The sequence below is a fragment of the Peromyscus eremicus genome, chromosome 8b, assembly GCF_949786415.1.
Source record: "Peromyscus eremicus chromosome 8b, PerEre_H2_v1, whole genome shotgun sequence".
Lineage (NCBI taxonomy): Eukaryota > Metazoa > Chordata > Mammalia > Rodentia > Cricetidae > Peromyscus > Peromyscus eremicus.
The window spans coordinates 37,455,171-37,482,393 of record NC_081424.1 but is presented as its reverse complement, the minus strand read 5'-3'; the positions used below and the strand labels follow the sequence as shown (position 1 = coordinate 37,482,393).

The 27,223-nt window shown below is 41.1% G+C and overlaps 1 protein-coding gene across 1 annotated transcript in view; it reads right to left on the bottom strand.

Moving 5' to 3' along the window:
* The window catches only part of Arfgef3 (ARFGEF family member 3), a 114,538-nt gene that overhangs the window by 85,905 nt on the left and 1,410 nt on the right, over window positions 1-27,223 (bottom strand). The window contains exons 2-3 of the mRNA XM_059272467.1: window positions 26,589-26,670; window positions 23,779-23,910 (exon numbers count right to left, since the gene is read on the bottom strand). Of these exons, the coding sequence (XP_059128450.1) occupies window positions 23,779-23,910; window positions 26,589-26,670 (214 nt within the window). The remainder of the gene's footprint in view (window positions 1-23,778; window positions 23,911-26,588; window positions 26,671-27,223) is intronic.

Sequence of the window (27,223 nt, the reverse complement as noted above, 5' to 3'; positions counted from 1 at the left end):
AGGGATGAGTTTGGTCCACAGAACCCATGTAAGAGCATTGAGTGTGGTGCCATGCATATATCATCTCAGTGGTGGGGAGGCGGAGACAGGCAAATCCATGAGGTTCACTGACCAGCTAACTAGTTCACCTGCGAAGTTTCAGCCCAGTGAGAAGTCGTCTTCTTGTCTCCACACTCATGGACACACGTGCACTCACACCTACACACATATATGAACACCCACCCACCCCTATATGCACATATGTTAGGGGGATAAAGCTGATTTATTATAATTGAGCACAAGCATATTTGTTATTGTTCTGTTTTTTAAGATAACATCAAGTTGGGAAGGAGTGTTTTGAAGGAGCTGGAGGAAGGAGGTAGAGGGTAGTGTGATTATAGTTCATGGTATAGAGGCATGAAATTCTCAACAACTTGAAGAGGGAATCTGGAAACATAGTCGCATTAGGATTAGAGAGAAGGCCGTGACTCAATAAGGAGGGGTCTACGAAAAGACAGTGTGCTCTTGAGTGGGAATATCCCGGACCCCTCCTCTCCAAAAGAGCATGTCACAACTGGAGTTCTCCATCAGCCACGCCCTGCCTTGTGACCATGATCACAAGAGCAGGGGCTGTGAGTGCTATGTAGTTCAGGACTGACACACTGTCTGACTCTGCTTATGCCCTTTGGGCCTTTGTCTTTAAAATTCCCATCCCCACAATGATATTCAGATGAATGACTACATTAAAGAAATGTTTAATTAAAAAAAATAGTGCAAGGGCTGGGATGTAGCTCTGTAGCAGAGCACATGCTCAGCATGAGAGAGGTACTGGGTTCCATCCCTAGCACCACAAAAAAAAAAGGGGAAAGTAAAGAAAAGGAGGGAGGGAGGGAGGTAAGGGGAAGGGAGGGAAGTTATGAGGAAGAAAGAAAAAAGAAAGGAGGAAAAAAGGAAGGAAGGAAAGAAAGAAGGAAGGAAGGAAGGAAGGAAGAAGGAAGGAAGGAAAGGGGGTTACTTGTCCCAGATTCCTTCCTCACAAAGTTAAAGTTTCATTTCATGGAAGTCATAGCAACTATTGCAACACAAACCACTTGTGTTATTTGAAATAAAAAAAAAGTGAGTTAGAAAAATAGCATGACTTGCTTTAAAGGCACAAATCTGTTGGAGTTCGCAGTCTACTGTTTTTCACTAAGTCCTTATCATTCTGTCGACCCTGACTTCTTCCTTCCTGCCCTTCCTTTCATGCCCATATTCTGTTCTGGGCATTGTTTATTAGGGTTCCAGTAGCCTCAGAGTCACAACTGTAAAACAAGCATAATCTTTGCTATCCACGGCCTTTCCATCTCCAGGGGAAACTGAGGCCTGTGGAACAGTACATGGGGCTGACTGATGAGCACCATGGCAACCGGAAGGCATGGAAAGACCGTCGAAGCTAGAAGCCAGAGTGAGTGGAGAAGACCGGTTTGGAAGACGAGATGCCACGTCAACAAAGCACTGATGTGTAGTGGGTAGCCATTCCAGCTTTGTTCTGGAAGTTCCAACCCCCATTGAGACTTCGGCAACTGTCACGCCTACAAGGCGGGGCCAAGGGAGGCGCCTGGGAACCCGAGATCCGGATCGGCGAACGCTCTCTTGGTTCCAGGACGCTGGATGGTGGAGGTAGACAGAGGAGAGCTCCAGAGAACACCGCTGGACTGTGATACACCTTCCCCAGACCCCGCGACCTACCTATCCCTTAATTTGTAAGTTACGCCATTAAATAAATCTCCTTTTAACTACGTGGAGTGGCCTAAATAATTTCACCAATATCTGGCGCTCACGTGGGGCAAATCCCAAAAGCCTGGGTGGCTCCTGCCCTCAGCCTCCTCCCCGGCTAGCGGGTACCTAAACCTGCCTGCAAAGTTCCATATAACCAGGGAACACCTACACGGTTCCATTCCCGAAAAAGGGAGCAGCTAGTCCGGTCTCAGCTCCCTAGCTTAGCCCCGAGACCAGCGAAAGAGGCACTCTTCCGCTTCCTGAGTGCACGCACGCCAGCTGCGGCTCGGCTCCGCCATCTTGACTCCAGCGATCTGCAGTCAGCCAAGATCACCAGCAGGCCCTGCTTTGGAGCTGTACCATCGCCACCTGCTGGCTGAAAAGTGCTACTACACCCCCCAAAATCACGAAAGGTAAGTAAAAGTACCTGATAATTTTACACCTTAAAATTGACTGACAAATTTTGAGTAATTCTGGTAATATGGCTGACAACATTACCTCACAAGAATTTGAAAACCTTTTTGCCTGTATGATGAATAACATCTTCCTGGAAATATACGACCTTCCTAAGGCATATCTGGCCTGTACCATTTTGGCATTCATCGTAATAATTCACACAGTGTTCAAACACTGGTTTAAAAACAAGAACAAAGATGAGTTATTATTGGGACTGATACAGGCTTTAAGCGAGAGCAATGACGGCTTACAGAAAAAGATTCTATCTCTGGAATCTGCTTTAATGGATAGCAATGAGACCTTAGAGAAAAAGATTCTCTCTCTGGAATCTGCTAACCAGGATTTACAGGCTTTCAAAACTAACAATGATGGCTTACAGAAAAAGATTCTATCTCTGGAATCTGCTTTAATGGATAGCAATGAGACCTTAGAGAAAAAGATTCTTTCTCTGGAATCTGCTAATCAGGATTTACAAAACAGGCTTGTACCAAAAATTGATCTTATTGATAATAAATGTGAATATTTAATGGACAGAACACTAACTCTCCAGACACTATATAAGGAAGAAAGATTATCATTAATTGATAAGATAAGGTCCATGGAATCATGTGTTTCTGAGGAACATAAAAACTTCTATGATTCCATGAGAAATCTGGAGTCCCTTGCCAGAGAGGAGGTTCACTCCCTAGAACAGACCCTAGGTGCTCGTTTGCAGGCCTTAGAAGAAACTCTCAGTAAACATGACAAGGGACCTAATAAGCAGAAGGGCAAGGCCATAGAGGTTGTAACATCTCCAAATGGCTCTCACACAATGGCTTATCCTGTTATCATCCATGAGAAGCCAGCGGATGACACACACCCCGAGCCATATAATACATATACATTACAACCAATTTCAACAAGGGACTTTAAAAATATAAAGGAAGCAGTAGTTACGTATGGGATACACTCCACATACGTAAAACAATTGTTAAATTCATGGTCTACCTCACATAGAATCATCCCAGATGACTGGCATCAGTTGATTTCAGCTGTTCTAGAATATAGTCAGCAGCTACAGTGGAAAAGCTGGTTGAGAGAAGAGGCAAAAAATTTAGAACAACAAGGTAAACTCAGAGGTTTTGTGATCTCCCAAGATCAAATACTTGGTGAGGGATGTTTTGCTGACAGGAATGTACAAGCCATTTATGATGAACATACAATATCCCTATGCCGTACAGCAGCTCTAAATGCTTGGGAAAAAATTCCAGAACCTGGAAAACCAACTGAGGTATACACAAAGATATTTCAGGGACCGCACGAACCCTTCACTGATTTTTTACAAAGACTGAACACAGCTATAACAAGAGCTGTATCAGATAAAGAATTAAGAAAAGTATTAACTGAGTCCTTGGCATTCGACAATGCTAATGCAGAATGCAGAAGAATACTTACACCATTAAAGATCAGATCAGCTCCTTTGGAAGAATGGATTCAGTATACTAATGGTGTTGAGTCTCGTAACTACAGTAATGAGGCTTGGATAGGAGAGACAAATCCCAGAGGTGAAAGAAGGCCCCGTGTTACCAAATGTTTTAAATGTGGTACACCAGGTCATATAAGTAAAAACTGTACATGGGGTACTCCTAGGAGTAATACTCCTTTTAGGAATAGCCTAAACAGGAGACCCCAACCACCTCCCGGATTATGTAGAAGGTGTGGCAAAGGCCGACATTGGACCAGTGAGTGCAGATCAAAAATAGATATACGAGGTAACCCTTTACTGGCGGGAAACGCTTCAGGGGGCCTCTTGCAGGCCCCCAAATCAAATGTAGTACGAACATTCCCAGCCACTGTGGAAGAAATTCCTCTCCAGGACAACTGAATAAACCACTGCCTAATGTAAAAACCGATACTGCAATGGATGATAAAACAGCTCTGATGGATGGATCACAGTTTACAAAGAACACTATAAAACAAATATTTTGGCAGACTTCCATAAATGGTCAAAGACCAAAGCTTAGAATTCGAATTAATGGCCTGGTTATGGAGGGACTGGTAGACACAGGTGCAGATGTGACTATAATTACACCAAAATCATGGCATCCGAATTGGCCTCTTCAAGAGGTAGATGTCCAACTTTTAGGGATTGGCACCCTATCTCAGATAAAACAGAGTTCGAGATGGGTTGAATGCATAGGGCCAGAAGGACAGAGAGGAAGACTGAAGCCATATGTAGCAAATGTAGCAGTAAATCTTTGGGGCCGAGATCTGTTACAACAGTGGAATACCCAGATTAAAATTCCTACACTTTCAGAAAAAGAATACAGACCAATGCATGTTTCTAGGAATAATATCATCGCATGCTATAAAAATCAGGCACCAACCATTCAGGCTGTTCACAAACAGAGCACAACTGCTGTTGAACTCTCAGAAGTACCAACTGCCTTACCTTTAAAATGGCTAACTAATAAACCTGTCTGGGTTGGACAATGGCCTTTGACAAAAGAGAAGCTACAAGCTTTAGAACAGCTGGTTCAAGAGCAGTTAAATGCTCAACACATTGAAGAATCTACCAGCCCTTGGAATTCTCCTGTATTTGTTATTAAAAAAAAGTCTGGTAATTGGAGAATGCTGACAGATCTGAGAGCTATTAATAAAGTAATTCAGCCAATGGGCTCCCTACAGACTGGGATGCCCTTGCCCTCTCTGCTACCTAAAGAATGGCCTATAATAGTTATTGACTTAAAAGACTGTTTCTTTACCATACCCTTACAAGAAAATGATAGAGAAAAATTTGCCTTCACAGTACCTAATTATAACAATTCTCAGCCAGTCAAGAGATATCAATGGAAGGTCCTCCCACAGGGAATGTTAAACAGCCCTACTTTGTGCCAATACTTTGTGCAGAAACCATTGGAGATAATTCGTGTAAAGTTTCCACAATCCATAATTTATCACTATATGGATGATATCCTATTAGCTGATCCAAAGTTAGATACATTAGAAAGCATGTTTGAAGAAGTAAAAAAAGTTTTGCCTCACTGGGGACTGCAACTTGCTCCTGAAAAAATACAAAGAGGAGATTCTATTAACTACTTAGGATATAAGATAGAGCTACAAAAAATTAGACCCCAAAAGGTACAGCTAAGGAGAGATCGATTGAAGACTCTTAATGATTTTCAAAAGTTATTAGGAAGCATTTCCAACTTACTGGGTATCATGGGAATACCCAAAGATGGACTACAAAATTTGGCTAATACTCTAGAAGGGGACAAAGAATTAAATAGTCCAAGAGAATTATCAGCCGAAGCTGAGAAGGAATTGGCTCTAGTAGAAAAGACAATTCGAGAAGCACATGTGGATCGTGTGGATCCAGAACTTAAATGCATTCTTGTCATATTCCCCTCCAGACATTCCCCAACAGGTATTTTGATGCAGAGGGAAGATATTATATTGGAATGGATATTCCTACCACGTAAACCAAATAAGAAATTAAAGACTTATATAGAAAAGATCTCTGATTTGATTCAAAAAGGTAAACTAAGACTTCGCCAGTTGACAGGAATGGACCCAGCAGAAATTGTAGTACCTTTAACTAATGAAGAAATTTCATCACTATGGAAAGATAATGAATACTGGCAGAGAGCCTGCAGTAACTTTTTGGGAGAGATTAACAACCACTATCCCAAAAGCAAGAGAATAGAATTTATAAAGAAAACCGAATGGGTCCTTCCTCACATTGTACGACAAAAGCCAATTTCTGGAGTCCTCACATTCTATACTGATGCAAATAAATCAGGGAAAGCAGGATATAAATCAGGAGACTTAAGTAAAGTGGTACAAAGTCCATACAGCTCTGTACAAAAGGCAGAACTGTATGCCATTCTTATGGTACTGATGGACTTCACAGAACCCCTCAATATAGTCACTGACTCTCAATATGCAGAGAGAGTTGTTTTACATATTGAAACTGCTGAATTTATTCCTGATAATACAGAATTAACTTCATCATTCATACAATTGCAGGAAATCATCAGAAAAAGGGAACATCCTATATATATAACACATATCAGATCCCATACAGGTCTGCCAGGACCTCTAGCACAAGGTAATGATGAGATTGATCAGTTACTAATAGGTAATGTGCTAGAAGCTTCAGAATTTCATAAGAAATACCACACAAATAGCAAAGGTTTGAAGAAGGATTTCTCCATCACTTGGCAACAGGCTAAGGATATTGTGAAAAAATGTCCTACTTGTTCCATCTATAACCAACTTCCATTACCTGCAGGGAGCAATCCAAAAGGTATACAAAGAAATGAAATTTGGCAGATGGATGTGTTTCATTTTGCAGAATTTGGAAGATTAAAGTATGTACATCATACCATTGACACCTATTCAGGATTTCAATGGGCAACTCCTATGAGTTCTGAAAAGGCTGATTCTGTGATTACACACCTATTAGAAGTTATGGCCATCATGGGGATACCTGTACAAATTAAGACAGACAATGCTCCAGCATATGTCTCCAATAAAATGAGACAATTCTTTGCTTATTACAATATAAAGCATGTTACAGGTATACCACACAATCCCACAGGCCAAGCAGTCATAGAAAGATCCCATCGAACTTTAAAGGATATGCTAAATAAACAGCAACAGGTAACAATGACTCCTAGAAATAGATTGCATAGTGCTTTATTAACCTTGAATTTTCTCAATGCTGATGAGAAAGGAACAACAGCTGCAGAGAGACATTGGACGACAGACAAAACTCCCGAGCTAAACCAACCGGTTTATTTCAAGGATGTGCTGACCTCAGAATGGAAACCTGGATATGTTCTACGTTGGGGAAGGGGTTTTGCCTTTGTTTCTGCAGGAGAAGAAAAGCTATGGATACCAACAAAATTAATAAAAATTCGATTTGAACAGGAAAAACCCCTTGATGAGGTGAAGTAAAAGATCATCCACCAATGTGACATCTCTACAAGTTGTAAGAAAAATTTAACAATCAAGGTTGGGGTAGGGTTCTGTTTTTGTCTTTCCAGGATAATGGAAATACCCATCTTCCAAAAATCATAAGGCCTTGGATATCCGGATGTTTACAGCAGAAAGAAAGAATCTATTGGTACCAATCTACACACGGTAAAATCTCACTGTCTAACATCTATCTCTCTATTAATATAGAAAAGTTGTGGTCCCAATTCAATTATAAGCCAAGCTGGCTTTGGAGATGGAATTGGCTCACTCCTTCTCTAAACCCAAGCACATTGCTAAAAGAAAAGTTTGAGAGATTCTTCAGTACCATATCAGAAGAGCCCTCTGGTGTGGGACAGAAGGAAACCAATAAAAAGGGACCATTGTCTTCTAGATTCTAATTCTCTCCATGCTTACTCTTGATTTCTCAGAATCCTTTCTTACATGCTATGTCCTCTTTAAATCCAAATCTTCCATTTTGATAACAAATAAGTTTTTCTAATAGCAATCTCAGAAGTCTCCAGAAGGAAGATGGGGCCCCAACAACAACTCTACCCAATCCAGAATGATGCCATGGTAATCATCATCATACTACACTTCTTACCAGAATTTCAGACAATCTTACCCATTACTCTAAGACTTGCTGCAGAACCTACAGTTAGTCTAACTGAAATTTAACTATCTGCGCTTTTTCACAGTACCCAACAGAGATAACATCACCCCCTAAACAGCAGGAAGCAATTCTAAGAAAACGACGCCCCTTCTCCCTTAGGTTTCATAATTCTCAGGGTTATGGATGATGGTTACAGGGTTGGGGGTGGAAGGAAATATTAAACTCAGTACTCCCAAAAAAAAAAAAAAAAAAAAAAAAGGAAAAGAAGAAATGGAATGGATACGTATAAGACATTATGGTAGATTATTGTGTATACTAGTAAACAAATTTAGTAAAATAGCAGCCTTAAATAATTTGCACTGTAATTTACACTGTTATGGATTCTTATATGTTGATACAAATGTAAACTATTTTTATATTCCTGTTTAAGATAATTTGTATATTGATACAAATACAGAACTATACTTGGTATAATGTACATATATTTCTACTCTTATTTGAAATGTTTGTATATTGATACAAATGTAAATTTATATCTGTCATACTTTATGTATGTTCTACTTCTGTTTAGGATATTCGGTATATTGATATATATTTAAGATTATTGTCATATTGCATATCCCACTACATACTCCTACCTCTGTTATAAATATTGATATATATTTAAGATTATTGTCATATTGTATATCACACTATACACTCCTACCTCTGTTATAACATCTTGTGTATTGTCACAACTTTGAAGTCATCGTTCTTTACCATACACTTGCTTATAGACTGTCTACCTTGTTTACGTGAAGCCTTAGTCCTTAGGTTATTTCAGTAGATAAGACTTGTAGATTTATAGTCACCTATGCTTGTCATCTCTATAGTTACGTTAGTCAGGTTATACAGATTTACAGATACATAGGTCAGATGGACAGGTAATCTTCAAACACTTCATAGACCTAGAGAATATGGCATTTAAATAACTTAGAATTCTGTTGATGCGAGACACAATTGCTCCTGGCTGCACCAATTTGATCCCGAGAGAATGTTGGGCTTCTAGACATTTCCATTTGGAAGTTTGTCTTCTTGGCACAAAATGGCCTACTGGGCAAAGAACTGCCCTTGCCTCGACAGCTGACAGTACAAATGCAATGCTATCCTTTCTGGACAAGCGGGACACAAGGAAAGCGACCACTGTACTCTGCCAAGACAGGGTAAGATGGTCTTTCAGAATTCCTGCTTCTGAAAATGGTCTGTCAGATACTTTAGGCCTGTAGCCAATTTGAATGCACCAACAATGCTGAGAAACATTAGGTGATTGTCCAGGCTGCCAGCTGTCTCGGTCTACTCTCGCAAGATTCCCGAAAGTTGCTTGCATCCATCTACCATTTCTCAGGTACCATTATATTCCTTCTCAGGTCTTTGATGGGATTGAAGACTAGCAGTTATAGTTACAACTTAGTAGATAGAACATATTAAGTATTAGATTCAGGTTCTTTAGGGTAGGACACCTTTTGGAATGATCTTTGTAACATGCCATTTATCTATGCTCTATACTTCTCTGGATTTTAATATGTGTTTCTTGCTTGATATTGTTTGCATTGGTTGTAGTTCCATCTTATCTAGGTCATTATCCCTCATTATTCCTGGACAATATTTGATAACCATTCCTTTGTATATAGTCTTGTATTAGGTTAGAACCTTCTTATTTAGACAAAAAGGGGGAGATGTAGTGGGTAGCCATTCCAGCTTTGTTCTGGAAGTTCCAACCCCCATTGAGACTTCGGCAACTGTCACGCCTACAAGGCGGGGCCAAGGGAGGCGCCTGGGAACCCGAGATCCGGATCGGCGAACGCTCTCTTGGTTCCAGGACGCTGGATGGTGGAGGTAGACAGAGGAGAGCTCCAGAGAACACCGCTGGACTGTGATACACCTTCCCCAGACCCCGCGACCTACCTATCCCTTAATTTGTAAGTTACGCCATTAAATAAATCTCCTTTTAACTACGTGGAGTGGCCTAAATAATTACACCAATACTGATGTGGAGAGAAAGAGAAACCGAGCAGAGGACGTCGCAAGCCAAGCCACAGAAGTGGAAAGGTGGAAGGCATAAAAGACTCTGGAAAGGTGATTGGAACATTATTGCATGTCAACTCAAATGTTCCACACAAAGTATTTCCCCCACATTATCTTTAGGCCAATAAAGAAGGATTAAAACTAGATGTGCTGGAACAAAACGGAACTTGGAGCAATAAAGATGGCACAATATACAGATAGGGTTATAGACAGATCCCACTCTTATCAGTGGTAATGAACTGACTCAAACCCATTTGAGGAAGGGATTAGGGAACTCCTAGTGGCTGCCCATGTCTGGAAGCTGGGTATCATCCTGCCACTGTGCCCCTCTCCCCAATTTTTACTGTTCTAGTCACTCCAGCTGAAATCTCTCAACTCCACATTCCCAACATGGCCTGAGCACTTTATTAGATACTGATAATGTATCATACTTTGCAGGACAGAGATAAGTTTTGTAAAATGCTTAATGTAAAACCTGACTGCTGCAGCTATAATGATCCCAGAAAGGAAGAAAATTCAGAAGTCGGATTTGTATTGACTTTCTTTAGGGCGGTTTACATACACTGCTTTAATCAATGCCCCCCTTCAGTACCCCTCCCCACTTGACCAATGACCCTTTTAGTAGTGAGATCTCCCTTTATGGTGGCCATCTTTGCTGCAGTACTTGCTGTGGGTCCTGGCCCATGCTCAGTATCTTCTCTGTGTTAGGAGGGATCAGCCCCACAGAGTCTCAGTGGGACTTAGTCATTATTATAATGTGGATGGACAGGACCATTAGGGGGCCTGATGGTACACAAGAAAACTGTCCTGAAAATCTCACTGTGATTGGCTAGAGGCAGTTTATAATCTCCATATAAGATATACAGATATAAATATATCTTACACACACGTATATATAAACATACATATATATGCATATATATACACATGTATGTATGCACACACACACATATATATGTATACACACACACACACACACACACACACACACACACAAAACCTTAAATGGAAAATCTGAAATGCTTCCAAGTCAGAAACTTAGTGCTGAACTCAAAATAGTTTTGAATTTTAGAGCATTCCAGAGTTTGATTTTTGAAGTAGGGATTCTCAGCTGGTAAAGCCTACACACATATTCCAAAAAACCTGAAAAATTCAGATAGCTAAAACACTTTTGGTCCAAGCATTTTAGATTAAGTGGTCTTTACTCTGTAATACTGCAATTCCAGTTGTTCAGGTTGGGCAAATAAGATGTGGTAAGCCCCCACTAAGGATGCCCAGAACCCTGGCAGGAAATACCTCACTCTGTACAAAGAAATCACCGCTATAGCCAGTAGTATTCTCCATGAGACATCCCTCCACTCAGCTCTTCCTGAATTGTTCACTAGTGTACAGTCACTGTTGTACAATAGTGTACACAATAGTGCACAGGATAGTGTAAAGACTCTGTCCTTTACATTTATCACCAGTGTATATGGTGACTTGTTATGATGTATGAGCTGAAGAAGCCACTCTGCTAGGATTCCAAATGAATCCTCTACCACACCATTGCCAGGAAAGGATACCCATATGTGAAGAAATGCCTCTTGAAGTCACAGGGCAGCAACCCCATATCCACTTGACATCTACTTGTGTGTGACATTGTTTAGGCTCCCATTCATTCACTCATTCAATCATGAAACAAATACTGGCTGAGGTGGACTAGGGGTCAGATTCAGGACTAGGTGCTGGATATACACTAGCGAACAAAAGACATGATCCCTACTCCCCAGAGCTAACATCTGGTATGAAGATGCTCATAAAAATAAATCATTTCAATAGCTGTGGAGAACATTTGCCTGGGGAAACACACCATGCCCTATAGAGGGTTATTCAGGCCTCCTACATGATACTCAAGTTGTAAAGCTCTGACTCTAAATTTAATGTTGGTAACATACATAATTGATTAATTAAATTCAGGGGAGACAGAAATGGTACTACCTAAAAAGGTACTAAGAGGTGAGCTAATTTAAGAGAGCCAGTATGATCCCATGACTCCTGAGGGACATGTGGAAACATTGAAGATATAACCATTAAAATATTTAATAATATAACTATTAAAAATATTTTTTTTGCACAGGTATTTCTTGAAGGAACGATAGTCTAATTTTTCAAACTATGTAATTTATAAATCAAGCTAAGAAGCTAAGTAAGTTACTGAGAAAGTGCATACAGCCCAAGGAAGGCCACTCACTCATCTCTCCTCTGTGGAGGAAGTCCCAAGGCCCAGCACATCTCAGAACCCCACTCTGGCTCTGCATTATGGCACCTCATGTACACTGGTCTGAGTTTTCACAATAAACAAAAAAAAATCAATACAGAATTCTTTCTTTTAAACATTTCAGATCATCCTTTACTTTAAGTTGGCAACAATAAAAACAGAAAATTCAGTGACGTTCCTTAGCCATGTAGGAGACAGCCTTTCCCATGTGGTCCATGCACAGGCAACAAAACAGCCTCCATCTTCTGGAGGCAGGAAATGGTAACATTGCCTTTAGAGGAAAGGCATCTCAAATAAGCATCTAGAACTTCAGAGAACATTTTTTTGAGCTTAAAATGTAGATGCCAAAGATAACTATCTTTACCTATTTCTATCACAGTTGCTCAACCTCAGTACCGCAGACAATGTGGGCTGAGTAATTCCTAGAGGGAAGGATCCTGTGCATTGTAGGTACCTCACAGCATCCTGGATGTCTTTCCAACAAATGACAGTGGCACCTCCTTCCTCATTAACTGTAATAACCAAACTGTCTCCTAGACATGTCCAATGTTTCCTTGGAGACACAACTGCCCGAGATGAGGACTGCTGTTGTTTGGATTATTCATACCAACATTGTGTGAATATAGCTTGAAGCACTGTAAAATCCTGACCTGCAGATCTGTAATCAAGGCTGGAAGGATAGCTGGGACACTAACCATTCACCAGTTCAGATCCTGAATTGCAGACAGAAATGGGTGGTTGAACTATAATTCCAACCATGCCATTTCATCTCATGATGCTAAAAATTCACTCATCTTAACTTGATGTGGCAGGTAGTTAGATATTCCCTTCCTGGCTCAACTTGCCCTAGTTATAAGAAATGGCTATTTCAAGATGTTTAGAATTGTTTCTAGTCAACACAAGATTTGGGTAGAGTGCTTGAATATCCAACTTGCAAATTACTTCAGACTACTGTTAGTTTATGGTTATGCTCCAGGTTTATATATGGCCTTTATTGGTTGTACTTGTAATAAATTATTGATATTCATTACATAGACCTTAATTACCTAATTCTAGGAAATAATATACCAGTGATGTTCCTGAAAAATACATAAATATTAATTATAATGAGGTTACTGATTCACTTCAGCAACTGAACAAATTTCCTCTATTCCAATTTTCCTCCCCCTTCTAAATTTCCCATACCTACCACTTCTAACTAGTAATCTTACAAATTTTGTTTTAGAGACTACATTCCTCTACATTTTAATTCTTAACTTTTGCTTCCTAAGCATCACAAATGAATAGAGCTGCCGCTCAGTATCCAAGGGATATTAACTCCAGAGCCTCACACAGATGTTAAAGTCTGTGACTGCCCAAGTTGTTTATACAAGTGGTATAGTGTTAGTATATAATCTACGCGCATCCTCAAAATTTCACATCAGCTCTAGATTATGTATAGTGCCTGATCCAACATAAACAATGTATAAATAATTGTTACACTATATTGTTTAGGAAATAAGGACAAGAATGCAGTCACATTCGGTTTCTACCCCCCATTGTATTTCCAACACCCTGGATATTTTTAATCCATGGTTGGCTGAATGTGCCAACCACGAAGTTTGAATTATAGTAATTGTGTACATATTTATGTTTTTCCTACTACATGACAAGCCTTTGTCTTTGAATGCTTTGTTTTTAATTCCACACAGTTGATACATGCTGATAACAAAAGCATTACTTGTTGAGGGTTATGCTATGCTACAGGTAGCCCATGATAACCACGAATCCAGCCCCATGTAAAATCATAAGCTTACTTAAAACTTCATAAGGTTTTGGGGGAATTTTCTTTTGTAACTCAGCTGTGTGGCTCTTAAACATGAAGTTTGCAGATGCCAACTCCGTGTTACCATGTGAAAGGATGAACATGGCTGGGAGTTCAAACGTCTCCCAAAGGTTCATGTATTCAAGGCTTACATCACCAGCCTAGGTGCCCATAGCAAGACTTTCAGAAGATGGGGAGGAATGAAGGACCTTAGGTCACTGGGGGAATGTCCTTGAAGGAGACCCCTGCCCCATTTATCTCTCCTTTTCTGGATACCAGGAGGCAATCAACTTTGCTCCCCCATGCCTTGCCCACTGTGATGTTCTGCTTTACAGAAGACTTTAAAGAGATCGAAAAAGCAGAGTCAGATAACCATGGTCCTCCTAGGTTGACTTTCTTGAGTAGTTTGTCACCATGAAAGAAGGCTGACTGACACACTGATCAGAACTGTGAGAGTTGGAAAACACTGAAATTTAAAAGTTCCCTAGGGGTGTGTGTGTGTGTGTGTGTGTGTGTGTGTGTGTGTGTGTTTCTTCAGTAAGCTTAGTGTGACTTAATCTCTCAGCTGGATTTTAAGACACTGAACCACATTGACATGCTTGTTTCTCTCTTTTCTCCTTCCTGCTGAGACTCTCCTCAGGATGGGGACACTCCCTCAGATCATCTCTGCCTCTATAAGTTCACAGCTTTGGTTAATTTCAGTATTGATTTTAATATGTTCCAGGCAAGCTTCTCAGGGTTGTTGTGAAATATTAGTTAAAGATGTGTTACACTCTTTTAAGTTGTGAAATATTTGTTGAATGATGCAAAGATGTGTTGCATTCTTTTATGTTGCATTTGTTTAACTCTGTGAAGCTGTGTTACTTTGCCTGCCTACAACACCTGATTGGTCTAATAAAGAGCTGAATGGCTAATAGCTAGGCAGGAGAGGGATAGGCAGGGCTGGCAGGCAGAGAGAATAAATAGAAGGAGAAAAAGGGAGAAATGAAAAGGAGAAGGAGAGGAGGACACCAGGGGCCAGCCACATGGCCACACAGCCAGCTATGGAGTAAGAAGTAAAGAAAGGTATACAGAATAGAGAAAAGTAAAAGGCCAGAGGCAAAAGGTAGATGGGATAATTTAAGTTTAAAAAAGCTTGCTAGAAATAAACCAAGCTAAGGCTGGACATTTGTAAGTAAGAATAAATCTGTGTGAATATTGGGAGCTGGGTGGTGGGCCCCCAAAGAGTAAAAAACCAACTACACAGAATAAGCTATCAAAGGGCTAGAGCCAAACTCATTCTGTGAGCCATTTACTAATTACAAACCTCTTCTAAAATATCCACTTCATGATTATGCAGCCTGTGCAATTGGATCTGACAGTTAGGGTAATTGGTACATAATAATCTACAAAACTATCTTTTCAAGCAAGTCAGCTGTAATTCAGTAGAGTTTGTCCTTCAGGAATCAGAAATATAGATCCGAGGACATACATTCTTTTACCATAGACAAAAGTCGCCCTGGTTTAGGCTGTCTGGAGGGTGCTACAAGATGAGAAAAAGAAATTCAGAAGAAACCTATGAAGCAATGATATTTCCAATCCTCTGGTTCATACTTTGAATTTATATGTATATATATTTTCTAATTACACCTCATGTAATCTCATCTAATAACTAGAACAAAAATCAAAGATTCCAATGTCCTGAGCCAAGGTCTGTCCCAAGCACTACTTTTACTTTTTTATGACGTGTGTGTGTGTGTGTGTGTGTGTGTGTGTGTGTGTGTGTGTGCCCATGCACACACGTGCACCCATGTTCTTCCTCTACAGGAAGACATTTCTGTTCCTTCATTATGTTTCATCACTGTACCTACTGTTGCTCTGCAGTTCGAATACTTGGGAGGTTGGTTGACTTCTCTGCCTTTCAAACATGATACATTTAAGACCAGGCTAACCCGCAGCCCAGCTACAGAGTCTTCCCAGAAAATCTAAAGGGCTGGAAGAGTCCTTCTGTCCCTGTGTCTGTTCAAACTCAGCAGTAAATCAGATCACTCCAATTTAATGACTGATTAATGATCTGATAATATAGGCTACTCGATTCTAAAACACAAATCTAAATCAGTCTCATTTTTGAACTCATAGTCTCACCTGTAATTACAACATGGTTTGTCTCATCTGTTGTTTATTCTGGCGGGCCACTGAAAATACCATGTGTCTCCTTCTCATCTCTATTAGTCAATAAGCTAGTTAGCAGGCAATTACTAAGCACATGCCAGCTGCTGTGCCAGGCAGCAAAGGGAGGAGAACACCACCAAGTCTATCACCAGTTTTTACTTACTAACTAGTGGAGTTTCTATCCATGCCTGCATCATGGTTTAGGAATAACTAGCTGGAGATTGTGCGTGTCTTCCCTGAACTCTAGCTAACCTCACGCACATCTGAATGCATTTTCCTCTCTTCCCTCTAAGAAACGCGCAATGAAAACAGAAGAAGAGGTGGCAGAGGGAATAACGTGCCAGCTGCCTCTGGGGACAAACAAGCCAGACTAGGTTCTCACGTGATAAGTGTCTTGGCAGACTTCCAGTTATCTTCAACACCGTGACCACCTTTGCCAAGACTAGAGCTCTGGCGTGTGGCTGTTGAGGGTAAGACTACATTTCCCAGCCTTCTCTACAGCTGTCTCTTGGCCTATGACCAAGTTCCAGTTCATCTTATGCAAGCAGAATCATAAGAAAAAGAAGAATTTTCAGCTGGGCGGTGGTGGCGCACGCCTTTAATCCCAGCACTCGGGAGGCAGAGCCAGGCAGATCTCTGTGAGTTCGAGGCCAGCCTGGACTACCAAGTGAGTCCCAGGAAAGGCGCAAAGCTACACAGAGAAACCCTGTCTCAAAAAACAAAAAAACAAAAAAACAAAAAAAAAAAGATTTTCTTCCTTCTTCCTCTGTCTGCTTGGCGACTGCACTGGATGTATTGGCTAGGGTGGGAGAGCCATTATGGAGTATAAAACAGAGAAACAACACCAAGAAATAAGGCTTTCTAATAGATGTGGTTCAGCCAATTCTGGCCTAAATTTATGGAAAGAGTGAAATTCTGCCTTGTTTTAGCTGAAGTGGACATTAGCATTTTGGTCTTCTCTTCCCTCCCTTAGGGTATAGTCATCCTGCTTATCTGGTTCTGGTTCATGCTTTTTAGATCATTTCCATTCTAAAGTTCATTTTGTCAGAAGAACTTTTTTTCATGTCTTTTATACATGCCCTCTCTCAGGCCCGTTTATAAATATTCTTCTGACCGCTGGATTATTTTGTCATTGTGTTTACCATGGTTTATGTAGTCTTTTATATTTAATGACTTCTGCCTTAATCTTTAACCTCCAAAGACTGTTTTTTTTTTTGTTGTTGTTGTTGTTTCATTTTCTTCATACCATAGAATCATCTGTGTCCAGCATACTGCCTGGTACACAAAAAGCAATAAAGTACTTATTGAATAAGTGATTGAGATCACTGAAGGGTGTTTCCGCTCCCCTAGGAACTCAGGATTCTAGAACATTCAGAGTAAAAATTCAGATCTTACACCTTTGCTTGTTTAACTTCAGACCATAATGGGAAAGTTTTCGAACATGAGGTTAGAGTAGTTCCCAAATATATTCAAATGACACAGCACCCAGACATGGTGGTACTTATAAAAAAAAGAAATTAATGGATAATATATGAACCTGATCTCACAAAGAATGAGTAAATGATTTAAAGGGAAAATTATAGTTATAGATTTTGCATGTTTATTCCTTATTTTTAATCATTAGCCTAAGAAAATGATTCCGAAGGGTAAAAGAGAAAGGAAGAAAATGTAGTAAGCATTATATCAATGTTACATGCCAGGTAGAAAAAGATGATCTCAATCAACATTAGCAGAGGGAGGGAAAGCTGTCTAAAAACCAATTACTCAGGAGAACCATACACCATTAACTCATCACTGCACTCAACGCACATACAGTATGCTGTAAGCTTGTTAGACTGACCCCCAACACCAGCAGTTAAAGAGTTATGCACAACCTCAACCTCCAACAACAGTACATTATAGAGTCATACATTTTTCATCGAGCATTGGATTTTTCCTCCGTGCTAAAGACAATTATAAATCATCCAAAGTGCCTCCATGGCTTATCCCAAGAAGGGATTTCTTTGCCCTTTGATATAAGAAGACAAACAACTCAATCATTTCACCCTCAACACTGTTGATGATTATGCCTTCCATGGTCCACAGCAGAAGCCCAGCTGCCCAGCATTAAAAATGTCAAGCCACTGGATAAACGTGTAGTTGTTTAGATAAATGTATCAGTGGTGAAAGACTTTCCATTAAAACATTATTGAGGACTGGGGGTGGACAGCTCCATGGGTAAAGTGCCCGATGTGTAAGCATGGTGACCTGGGTTCAAACCCAGAACTCCTGTGCAAAAGCCAGACGTGGTGGTATGTTCCTGCAATCCAGGTGCTGGTGAGGTGCAAACAAAGGGTGCCTAGGCCTTACTGGTTAGCCAGATGGCTGAATCAATAAGCCCCCAGTCTCAGTGAGAGAGCCATCTCAAACAATAAGATAAATGGTTTCCTGAGAAATGATACCAGAGGTTGATCTCTGGACTCCAAATATACATGCTCACATGCACACAATCACTTGCGCGCGCATGCGCACACACACACACACACACACACACACACACACACACACACACGAAAAAATATTATTATTGAGAAGAAACTTAGACATGATCCTTCTGGGCTGGGGATGTAAATCAGTGGTAGAATGTGCCCAGTGTGCATAAAGCTCTGGGTTTCACCTTCAGCTCTGCAGAAAAGGAAAATAAAAAATAAAAATGGTCCTTCCATGTAGTTTTTTTCATCCTTTTATCCCAAAGGTTGACTGTAGTGTTGGTGCACATTCAGAAGCATGCTTTACCTGCTTTCTGAGAGCAGAGTCCCAAGTGCACACGCCAAGGCTCAGAACCGCGCTACATTCAGGATTTCCTTACCTTTGTATGTTCCAGAGGAGTCAGGGTTCTGTCATATAAAAACACTTGATGCTAGATGCAAGGCCCTTCCCTTCTCTCTCTCTCCCTCTCCCTCTCCCTCCCCCCCCCCTCTCTCTCTCTCACACACACACACACACACACACACACACACACACACAGAGGTCGATTTTTCTTCAGTGCCTCTGCCTCCAGGTCATTAGACAAAAGCCAGTGTTTATAAAAACTGCATGACATTTCAATGCACTGTTGTCAGAGGCTGTACGTGACACCTTACTTTGTATTGTTAGAGCTTGATTAACCAGACTGCAAAACCCAATTTGAATCTCATAGAGTGAGGGAGGGCAGATGAATTCTCCAGGGGGATACAGAAAACACAAGACTCTTTCAGCTACTCCCAGCTTTTCCCTTCAGTAGTCCAGGCCTTAAGCTTTCTGTTCGGCCATCTACACAATGGAACAGTAATGTCTACCACCTGCAGATCTGTCAGGATAGACGTAACAGAGAAGGGAATCCACTGTTTAAGAGAATAGATTTCCCCTCAGGCTGAATTATGGCTCAATACTAGCTGTATGACCTTGGTATGAATGTAAGGTACTTGCGAAGTGTCTGACACATAATAACTTTTAAATAATCAGCCCTTGTCATTTCTCCTTTGAAAATTATAATTACCCCACTAGCGTTCATCTCTATTATCGGAGGATGTACATAAAATAATACATCCAATAGCAGAACTCTCATCAAATGGCTTTAGAGGGTCACGTATCATATCCTGTTTTATCACCAAAGCCAGTCTGCACTCTCTAGATAGGATGCACACGTCTCTCTCCTTGGCTTCCTGAGGCAGAAGGCCAGCCATAATTCCTTCCAGTCTTTGAAGGCTAAGCCAGCTGTATCAGTTAATAACCTCACTAAAGGTTATCCGTTACAAAGAAGGAAAGACCTAATTACTGCAGTCAGCAACGCCGTCAGTTATATCCACGGCTCCTTGTAAATTCTGAGTGACATTTATGGAAATGACACATGCGAGGGGAAAATGTTACCAAAGCAGACACACATTTAGCTTAAATATTAAATAGCCTCCTGCCATCTAGGAATCCATTTCATAGGTAATCTATCTTTAGAGAAACCTTTCTGGGGTTCTCTAGAGTCCTGACACTTTATTTGTTCAAGCTATAAAATTTTTATTGGGATTCCATGGCCGTTTCAGTAAATCAAATTTGCCTTCTCTCTCCCTAAACAGTAAAACTGTGTGGAACAGCTCCCACAATAAGTGATTTAACACCATTCCTATTTAATTTGTTAGAACCAAGCATCACTGATTGTTTTTAACCCTTTGACTGAAACTCTAGAATCTTCTAAGTGAGACAAGCTGCTTTCTTTGAAATCTTGGCTTTCATTATCAGCTAATTTTGTTTGTTCTTTTGAAAATCGCTAAAAGAGAACACATATTATTTTGCTCTCCAGAAACTTAATATTCTGGTTACACATTCTTTGGAGTGTGACCTGGCTCAATTTCTCATGCTCATAAACACTACCAGCAAGTATGTAAATAAAATCCATGATAGACATTTAAAATAATAATAATAATAATAATAATAATAATAATAATAATAATAATAAAATAAAACCCTGCATTACAGGAAGTTAGCTGGTTTACAGGCCATTGAAAAGAGACCCCACCTCTCACTTAAGTGAGAAAAGTGAACTTAACTGTCCCTCCCTGGGATTTAAAATGCTATATCAAGTGGTGGCGCTATCAAGGACTGCTCAAGGCCCATTAAGGGAAAGCTACTACTTCCTGAACAGAAGAATGGAATCTGAGTTCTGCCTCTGGCCCTGGGTACAGACATGACATTCTGATTTCCCCTCAAAGCGAGGAATGTTACTATTTCTCCCTGAAGAATTCATCTGACTGGGCTGGTCAGTCACCTGGCTAGGAGACTGCCCAAAGGAAATCTGATTCACTGACAGATGCACTAAAGAGATGGGAGGGGTCACTTATGTAGACTATCACATCATCTGCAAATAGTGAAAGTTTGACTTCTTCCTTTTCAAGTTCTATCCCCTTGATCTCCTTTCGATGTCTTATTGCTCTAGCTAGAACTTTGAGTACGATATTGAATAGACATGGGGAGAGTGGACAGCCTGGTCTTGTTCCTGACTTTAGTGGAATCACTTTGAGTTTCTCCCCATTTACTTTGAGGTTGGCTGTTGGCTTGCTGTAAATTGCCTTTATTATGTTTGTGTATGTTCCTTGTATTCCTGATCTCTCCAAGAGCGGCACAGAGGTGGGCTGGGAAGATTGCTCAATAGGAAAAGTGCTACCCATGCGAACGTGATGCCCTGAGCTCGGATCCTCAGCACCCATGTTAAAAGCCTGGTGTGGGCAGCATGTGTCTGTAATCCCAGTGCTGGCAGGGACAGGAGGTTCCCTGGAACTTGCTAGCCTGATAGTGTAGCCATATTGGCCAGTGAGAGACCCAAGGTGGATAATAATCAGTGAAAACATCTGTAGTAGAATATTATTTTAAAGTGTGATACTTTTGCTTATGCTGTATTTGTTTAACTCTGTAAAGCTGTGTTACTTTGCTTGTCTAAAACACCTGATGGTCTAACAAAGAACTGAATGGCCAATAGTGAGGCAGGAGAAAGGATAGGTGGAGCTGACAGGCAGAGAGAATAACAGAGGGAGAAATTTGGGTGGAGAAAGCTAGGAGCCACAGAAGGAAGACATCAGGGGCTAGCCACCCAGCTACACAACCAGCCATCCATGGAGTAAGAGTAAGACTTATATAAGTAAGAGAATGGGAAAAGCCCAGAGTCAAAGGGGATAATTTAAGTTAAGGAAAGCTGGCTAGAAACTAAGCAAAGCTAGGGCCGGGCATTCATAATTAAGAATAAGCCTCCATATGTGATTTATTTGGGAGCTGAGTAGCAGGCCCCCTCAAAAGAGCCAAAGAAAAAACCCCTAACAACAAACATCTGATATCAATCTCCAGCTTCCGCATGCATGTGCACACACATACAAAGTATGGCACAGAGGCAGTGGAGGAGTAAACACATCTAGAGGTGGTTATAACTGGTTTATATGAGTACATAGCACATAGCTGATATATATATTGGAGAAGGCCAACTGCATGCTGCAGAAGCAAAGGGAGTTACAGATAAATGAGACCTGAAAAACCAGCCACCAGGGTCTCACTTCCACTTCTAAGACTCACTTGAGACACTAGAGAAAAGTGCACACTCCTAGGCCCATCTCATCGGTGCCCATTGAAAAGGAACAGGATGCAGTGGCAGCATCAGGAACACAGAACTTTCCAGAGAACTTACTTTTTGACAGATCGCATGCCAAGTGTTTATAAACATTGCCTTGCTTCGTACTAAAAAGAACCTTATTGGGTCAGCACTAATAGGAAAGAAGATGACGTCCCTGAGTTTGAGGCCATCTTGGTCTACAGAGTGAGTCCCAGGACAGGCAGGGCTATACAGAGAAACCCTGTCTCGAAAAACAAACAACAAACAAAGAAAACAAAGAAGAGAAAGTCAAGACAGAGTGGTGATAGGGCTCTGTCCCAAGATGTTCTGCTGTGAATGGAAGAAGGAGGGTCAAACCAGGCAAGCGGACTTCAGAGTCTAAGTTCCTGATCAGTACCTATTCTCCTCACCAACCATGTCAAACTGGGGCAACACTGAAGACAATCCCTTCTGGTGGAGAAACTGAAACCTCAACATCAATGCTTTGTCTAAGACAGATCCTTACGGTGCATGTTTAGGAAAAAGTCAACCACTACCTGACACCTGTTCTCGAATATTCCTCTACACACGTTCCTTTAGGGAGGAAAAGAGCCGACTGTACTAAAAGCCATCTTGTTAGTTCATTCTGTGCTTCTGTAGCCACAGTGTTGTTCTAGGGCAATGTCCACCATTTCCTACCCAGCATTTGGTTACAGATCACGACACATGCCAATCAGAATGATAGATTCCTTATTTTGGTAATTTTTCAGAATGAAGGAGGGAAAGGAGAGATACCATCCCTAAAGGGAGGTGGTAATGGACAAGGAGGGAGATAGGACTGATGTAATCTGTAAGTGTGGGGGTGCATACATGGGTGCCTGTGTATGTGGGGTGGGGGTGCACATCTGTGCAGCTGTGGGAGGCAGAGGCATGAGTATACACTGTTGTATATATGCACATGGAGGCCAGAAGTTGACTTCTATTTCTTTCCACCTTAGTTTTAGAACAGGTTCTCTCAATGAACCAGAAACTCATCGCTTGGCTAGGACTGATTGGCCAGGAAGCCCACAAGACTCGCCTATCTCTGCCCCACGGCTGGTGTTTGATTAGAGATGAATGCTACCTTACCTGTCTTTCATTTGGGTATTAGGGATCCAAACATGGGTCCTAACACTTGCTCAGCAAGCACTTTCTCCACTGAGCTACCTCCTCAGGTCTGGCTGATGTAATTTGAGGGAGAAAATAAATCATAATTCTGATACGCTTCTGAAGGGCGGCCTTCCTGCTGCCAAGCTGGCCATGTTAAATCTCAGTCTACGGCAAACATGATTAGGTCTTTGCTTTGGTGTAGTGCACACAGGTAGGCAGGCATAATACCCAGATGGTCAGGCTGATTCCATGCTGAAACTACACACATTTGATATGCCAGATCAGGGCAGAGGCCTTACTTATCAAAGCTGTCCCTTGTCACTCAAGGGACAGTCAAGGTGAGCTTGGAGGAGCACAGCCAGGATGGTAAGCGTCTGTTCCAGAAAAGAAGACTGTACTGCAATGATACAGTCACAACCGAAAGGCAGCTTTGAGAATTAAGTGCCGGGGTCACCATGTGCCTCTTTCCCGTTGATGCACAATGGTTCCCATGTCAAACCAACCTTCATCACTTCCACCTGCAGGTCTTCATTGAGCGAAGGTGTCACTTTCACAGCATTCAGGATCTGATTGAGCAGCTGCTTCTCATCAGAGTCTGTCTCCATGGATACGAACCTCTCTTCTGCCAGGAGCTTCTGTGAAGAGGCACAAGGCAGTGATTGCAGCCTTTTCTGTTATAGCTTGTTATGTATGATGCTCATTTTTCTAACTCAGGAGCATCTAGCTGGAGGTCAGGCAAGAACTCATGCTATGTACCATTAAAATGAAAAATGCACAGCACTTCAGAAGAATGGGCTTTGGAAAAGGTATCTTTGTAATACTAGGTAACTCAGTCTGCATTTCAGCCAGTAAAATGCTGTGTGCTAGCCATCTAGGTTATTCAGGCAGTTGGGAATAAAGAATGAGTTTTCAAAGAGGAACCTACCCCACAAAACAGTCACTCCCAGGCACACTCTCACTGAATGTAAGTTTTGTCACATGAAAGGAAAAGGTCTTGAGGGCACAAGTTCATTTTTCAGATATCTATGTTTTGATTACCTAACATGAGCCTCATTTATCCAGAAATTATTCCTAAATCCACAAACCTGACTATATATCCCACTAGAAAAATGAAGGAATTCATTTGCATGAGGACATCAGGGGAGCTCGTGGATTAGGCTTTTCGCTACTTTGGGACAAGGCTTATTTTTCCAAAACTTCTTCTATGCTTATGAGCCTGCAATTCTACTCCCTCACACTTCTCTAGAGCCACAGAGATGGAGCATCCAAAGTGCATGAAGAATGTGGCCCTGGGAATGAGCAAAGGGCTTTTGGCCTGTCCTGACCCTGGAGTCCCTCAAGCTACACAGCTTGAGTCACATACTCAAGTCAGAAGTGTGCTGGCAGTCACGGTCCTGCTATGCTGTCTCACCCTGAAAACCCCAATTCTCACCCACAAGGGCTACCATTAGGGTGTTCTGAACTGGTGCAATGGGTATTTATTTTTTTTTTGCCACTGAGACTCATAGGACTTTATTTATTCTTGGCCCAAACTGTTCTTCTCTGTTGTAAGTTAGCCGCAGTAGGGATTCGTTTAAAGCCTTATAGTAACCCTCAGAGCAGTCCAGAGCTGAAGTTCATATATAGAGAAACTGTCTTACAGTGAGAAAGGCTTGGAAGCTCTGCATTTGTGTCTCAAGTTACCAGGCCATAGGGAGCAAGGGACAGTCTCACAAAAGGAAGACTCGGCCATTAATCACCAGCACGAATGCAGTTAAGCAAGCTCTTGAAAACATGAACAGCAGCTTTGAATGTGTCAGAATTGGAAAAGAAGAATACAATGGGAAATCTACATGATACTAAAGAGAAAAATGCAGCAGGTCAAAACAATTCCTTATTTATTTCTATGGATGGCCCAGTTCCAGAAGTCAAAGGCCTTTGAAGAACGCTAACAATGACGCGTTAACATTTCCTACGCTTTTGTTTGTTAAAATACAGTTATCTACTTCCAATCCACTGAGGCTAATGGGAGCTGACTTCTGACTCTTTTTTTAGGGCTTCACTCTTACAAGGCCGTAGGGACTCTGAGCCTAAAAATCCTGGGAAATGGCCCGTGCTAACACGAAAGCAAAAGTACAAATGTCACTGCAGCCATGAACTTCTCTGTGTGTCTCTAGAGACCAAACGCCTTATAAAATCAATGTGTTTACAGAGCCATCGCCGTTCACAGTTGGGATCAGGGCCACTCTGCCTGGTGTGAAACACAAACACTCGGAGAAAGACAAGGGCTCACTTTTTCGATTAGACCAAAGAATTTCTTTGTCTTTTCTTCCCACTTTTGTTCTAGAAACATAATCTATTAATCCATTCACCAACCTAACTGTAGAATAAAAAAAAAAAGCAAACAAGTTCAGATTCAGAAAGACAAATACGATTTTTTTTCCCTCTTATTCCTGGGCTTGTATTTTAGAGAGATACATAAAATCATATATGTATCAGTAGAAAGAAGATGTCTAGAGGAAAGAATGGAAATGGGGGAGGGGGGCTAAGAAAGGGGAAACAGAAGTTAGGGGAGGAGAAACAGAGGGGCTAGGGGGAGGAGGAAGGACAGCAGGGTGGATACTGTCCAAGTATATGATATACATGTACGAAATATCTTTACCAAGCATGGTGGATATATACCAATCAAAATGCCATGTCACATTCAGGAAAGTGGATTCAATGAAGATCATCATATTCAGCCAGTCCCAGAAAAACAAGTGCCATGTTTTCTCTCATTTGTGGTTAGCAAGTGTCATTTGATATAAAAAAAAAAAATCATGTGTGGATACATGGCACGAAAAATAGAAGAGAACTGTGTAGGGAAACAAAGGGACTGATGGGCGTGGGGAGGGAAGAAAAGGAAAGCCAGGGGATATGTATAATATATATAATATATAATGTCTAATATATTCAATGTATAATACATAATTGTATGAAAATTTAATAAGAGAAATTGATGAAAAAATCATGTAAAAATCTTTTTAGTTTACTATCAATCCCGATTACACTGAGAACCACAGATGTGGGATGCAGATGAGATCGGAATTGATAGGAACTTCTCGGGGCTTAGCTGGGTCCCCGTGAATCAATGCTTGACTACAGAGGCTCAACCAAGTAATGTTGCATCCAGAGATATTCTGGAAGCTATTAGATCTTACCCGTTATATAGCTATCGTCTTGATTCAATCACATTTTTAGAGAGCCAGCATTTAAAATGCTAATGATTGGCTCTTTCAGTGCCAAAGAGGTCTGTTAGCTTCTATCACGTGACTGCATCCAGTAGAAGTCATACCTGCATCCCTGCCAAAGCATGTTGGGCCAGCTTCACGTTCTTTGACTCCAAAGCCAACTGGAGAGGCAGCAAGCATTTCTCCCTGGCAGACACAGAAGTAAGTACAACATGTGAGCTCAGCAAAATTGGCAGTCATGCACTGTAGGCCTTATGATGCACCCCCACCACCACACCAATCCCCTCTGCCACTATTCCGATCCCCCACCACAGTCCCCTCGCCACCACCACACAAAAATTTAGAACTCATCATGAAATGACACATGACTTAAAATGTAACAAAGCTGTGCAGATGATAATCCATCAGGAGCTTGCCTTCTTAATGTGGCTACAGGAAGAACACATACAATTACTTCCTCTAATGGGTAGGCAGTATGCTAATACAACACAGCAGGTCTGTGAACACGCTTTCTCCTTCCCCAGATTAGCGAATTGCTCATACCCAGTACACCATCTATGAACAACTCCAGGGAGCAGCATTTCCATCAACTTCTATATCCCGTTCAGAGCCTTTTCCCTACCTAGGAGGTCATCCCATCACCACTACCATTCTTTATCCATATAAATTAAAATTCTACTAATTTGCCAATTCCTCTCCAACTCAAAGAATACAACAGTCATTCATAATTTTAAACTTT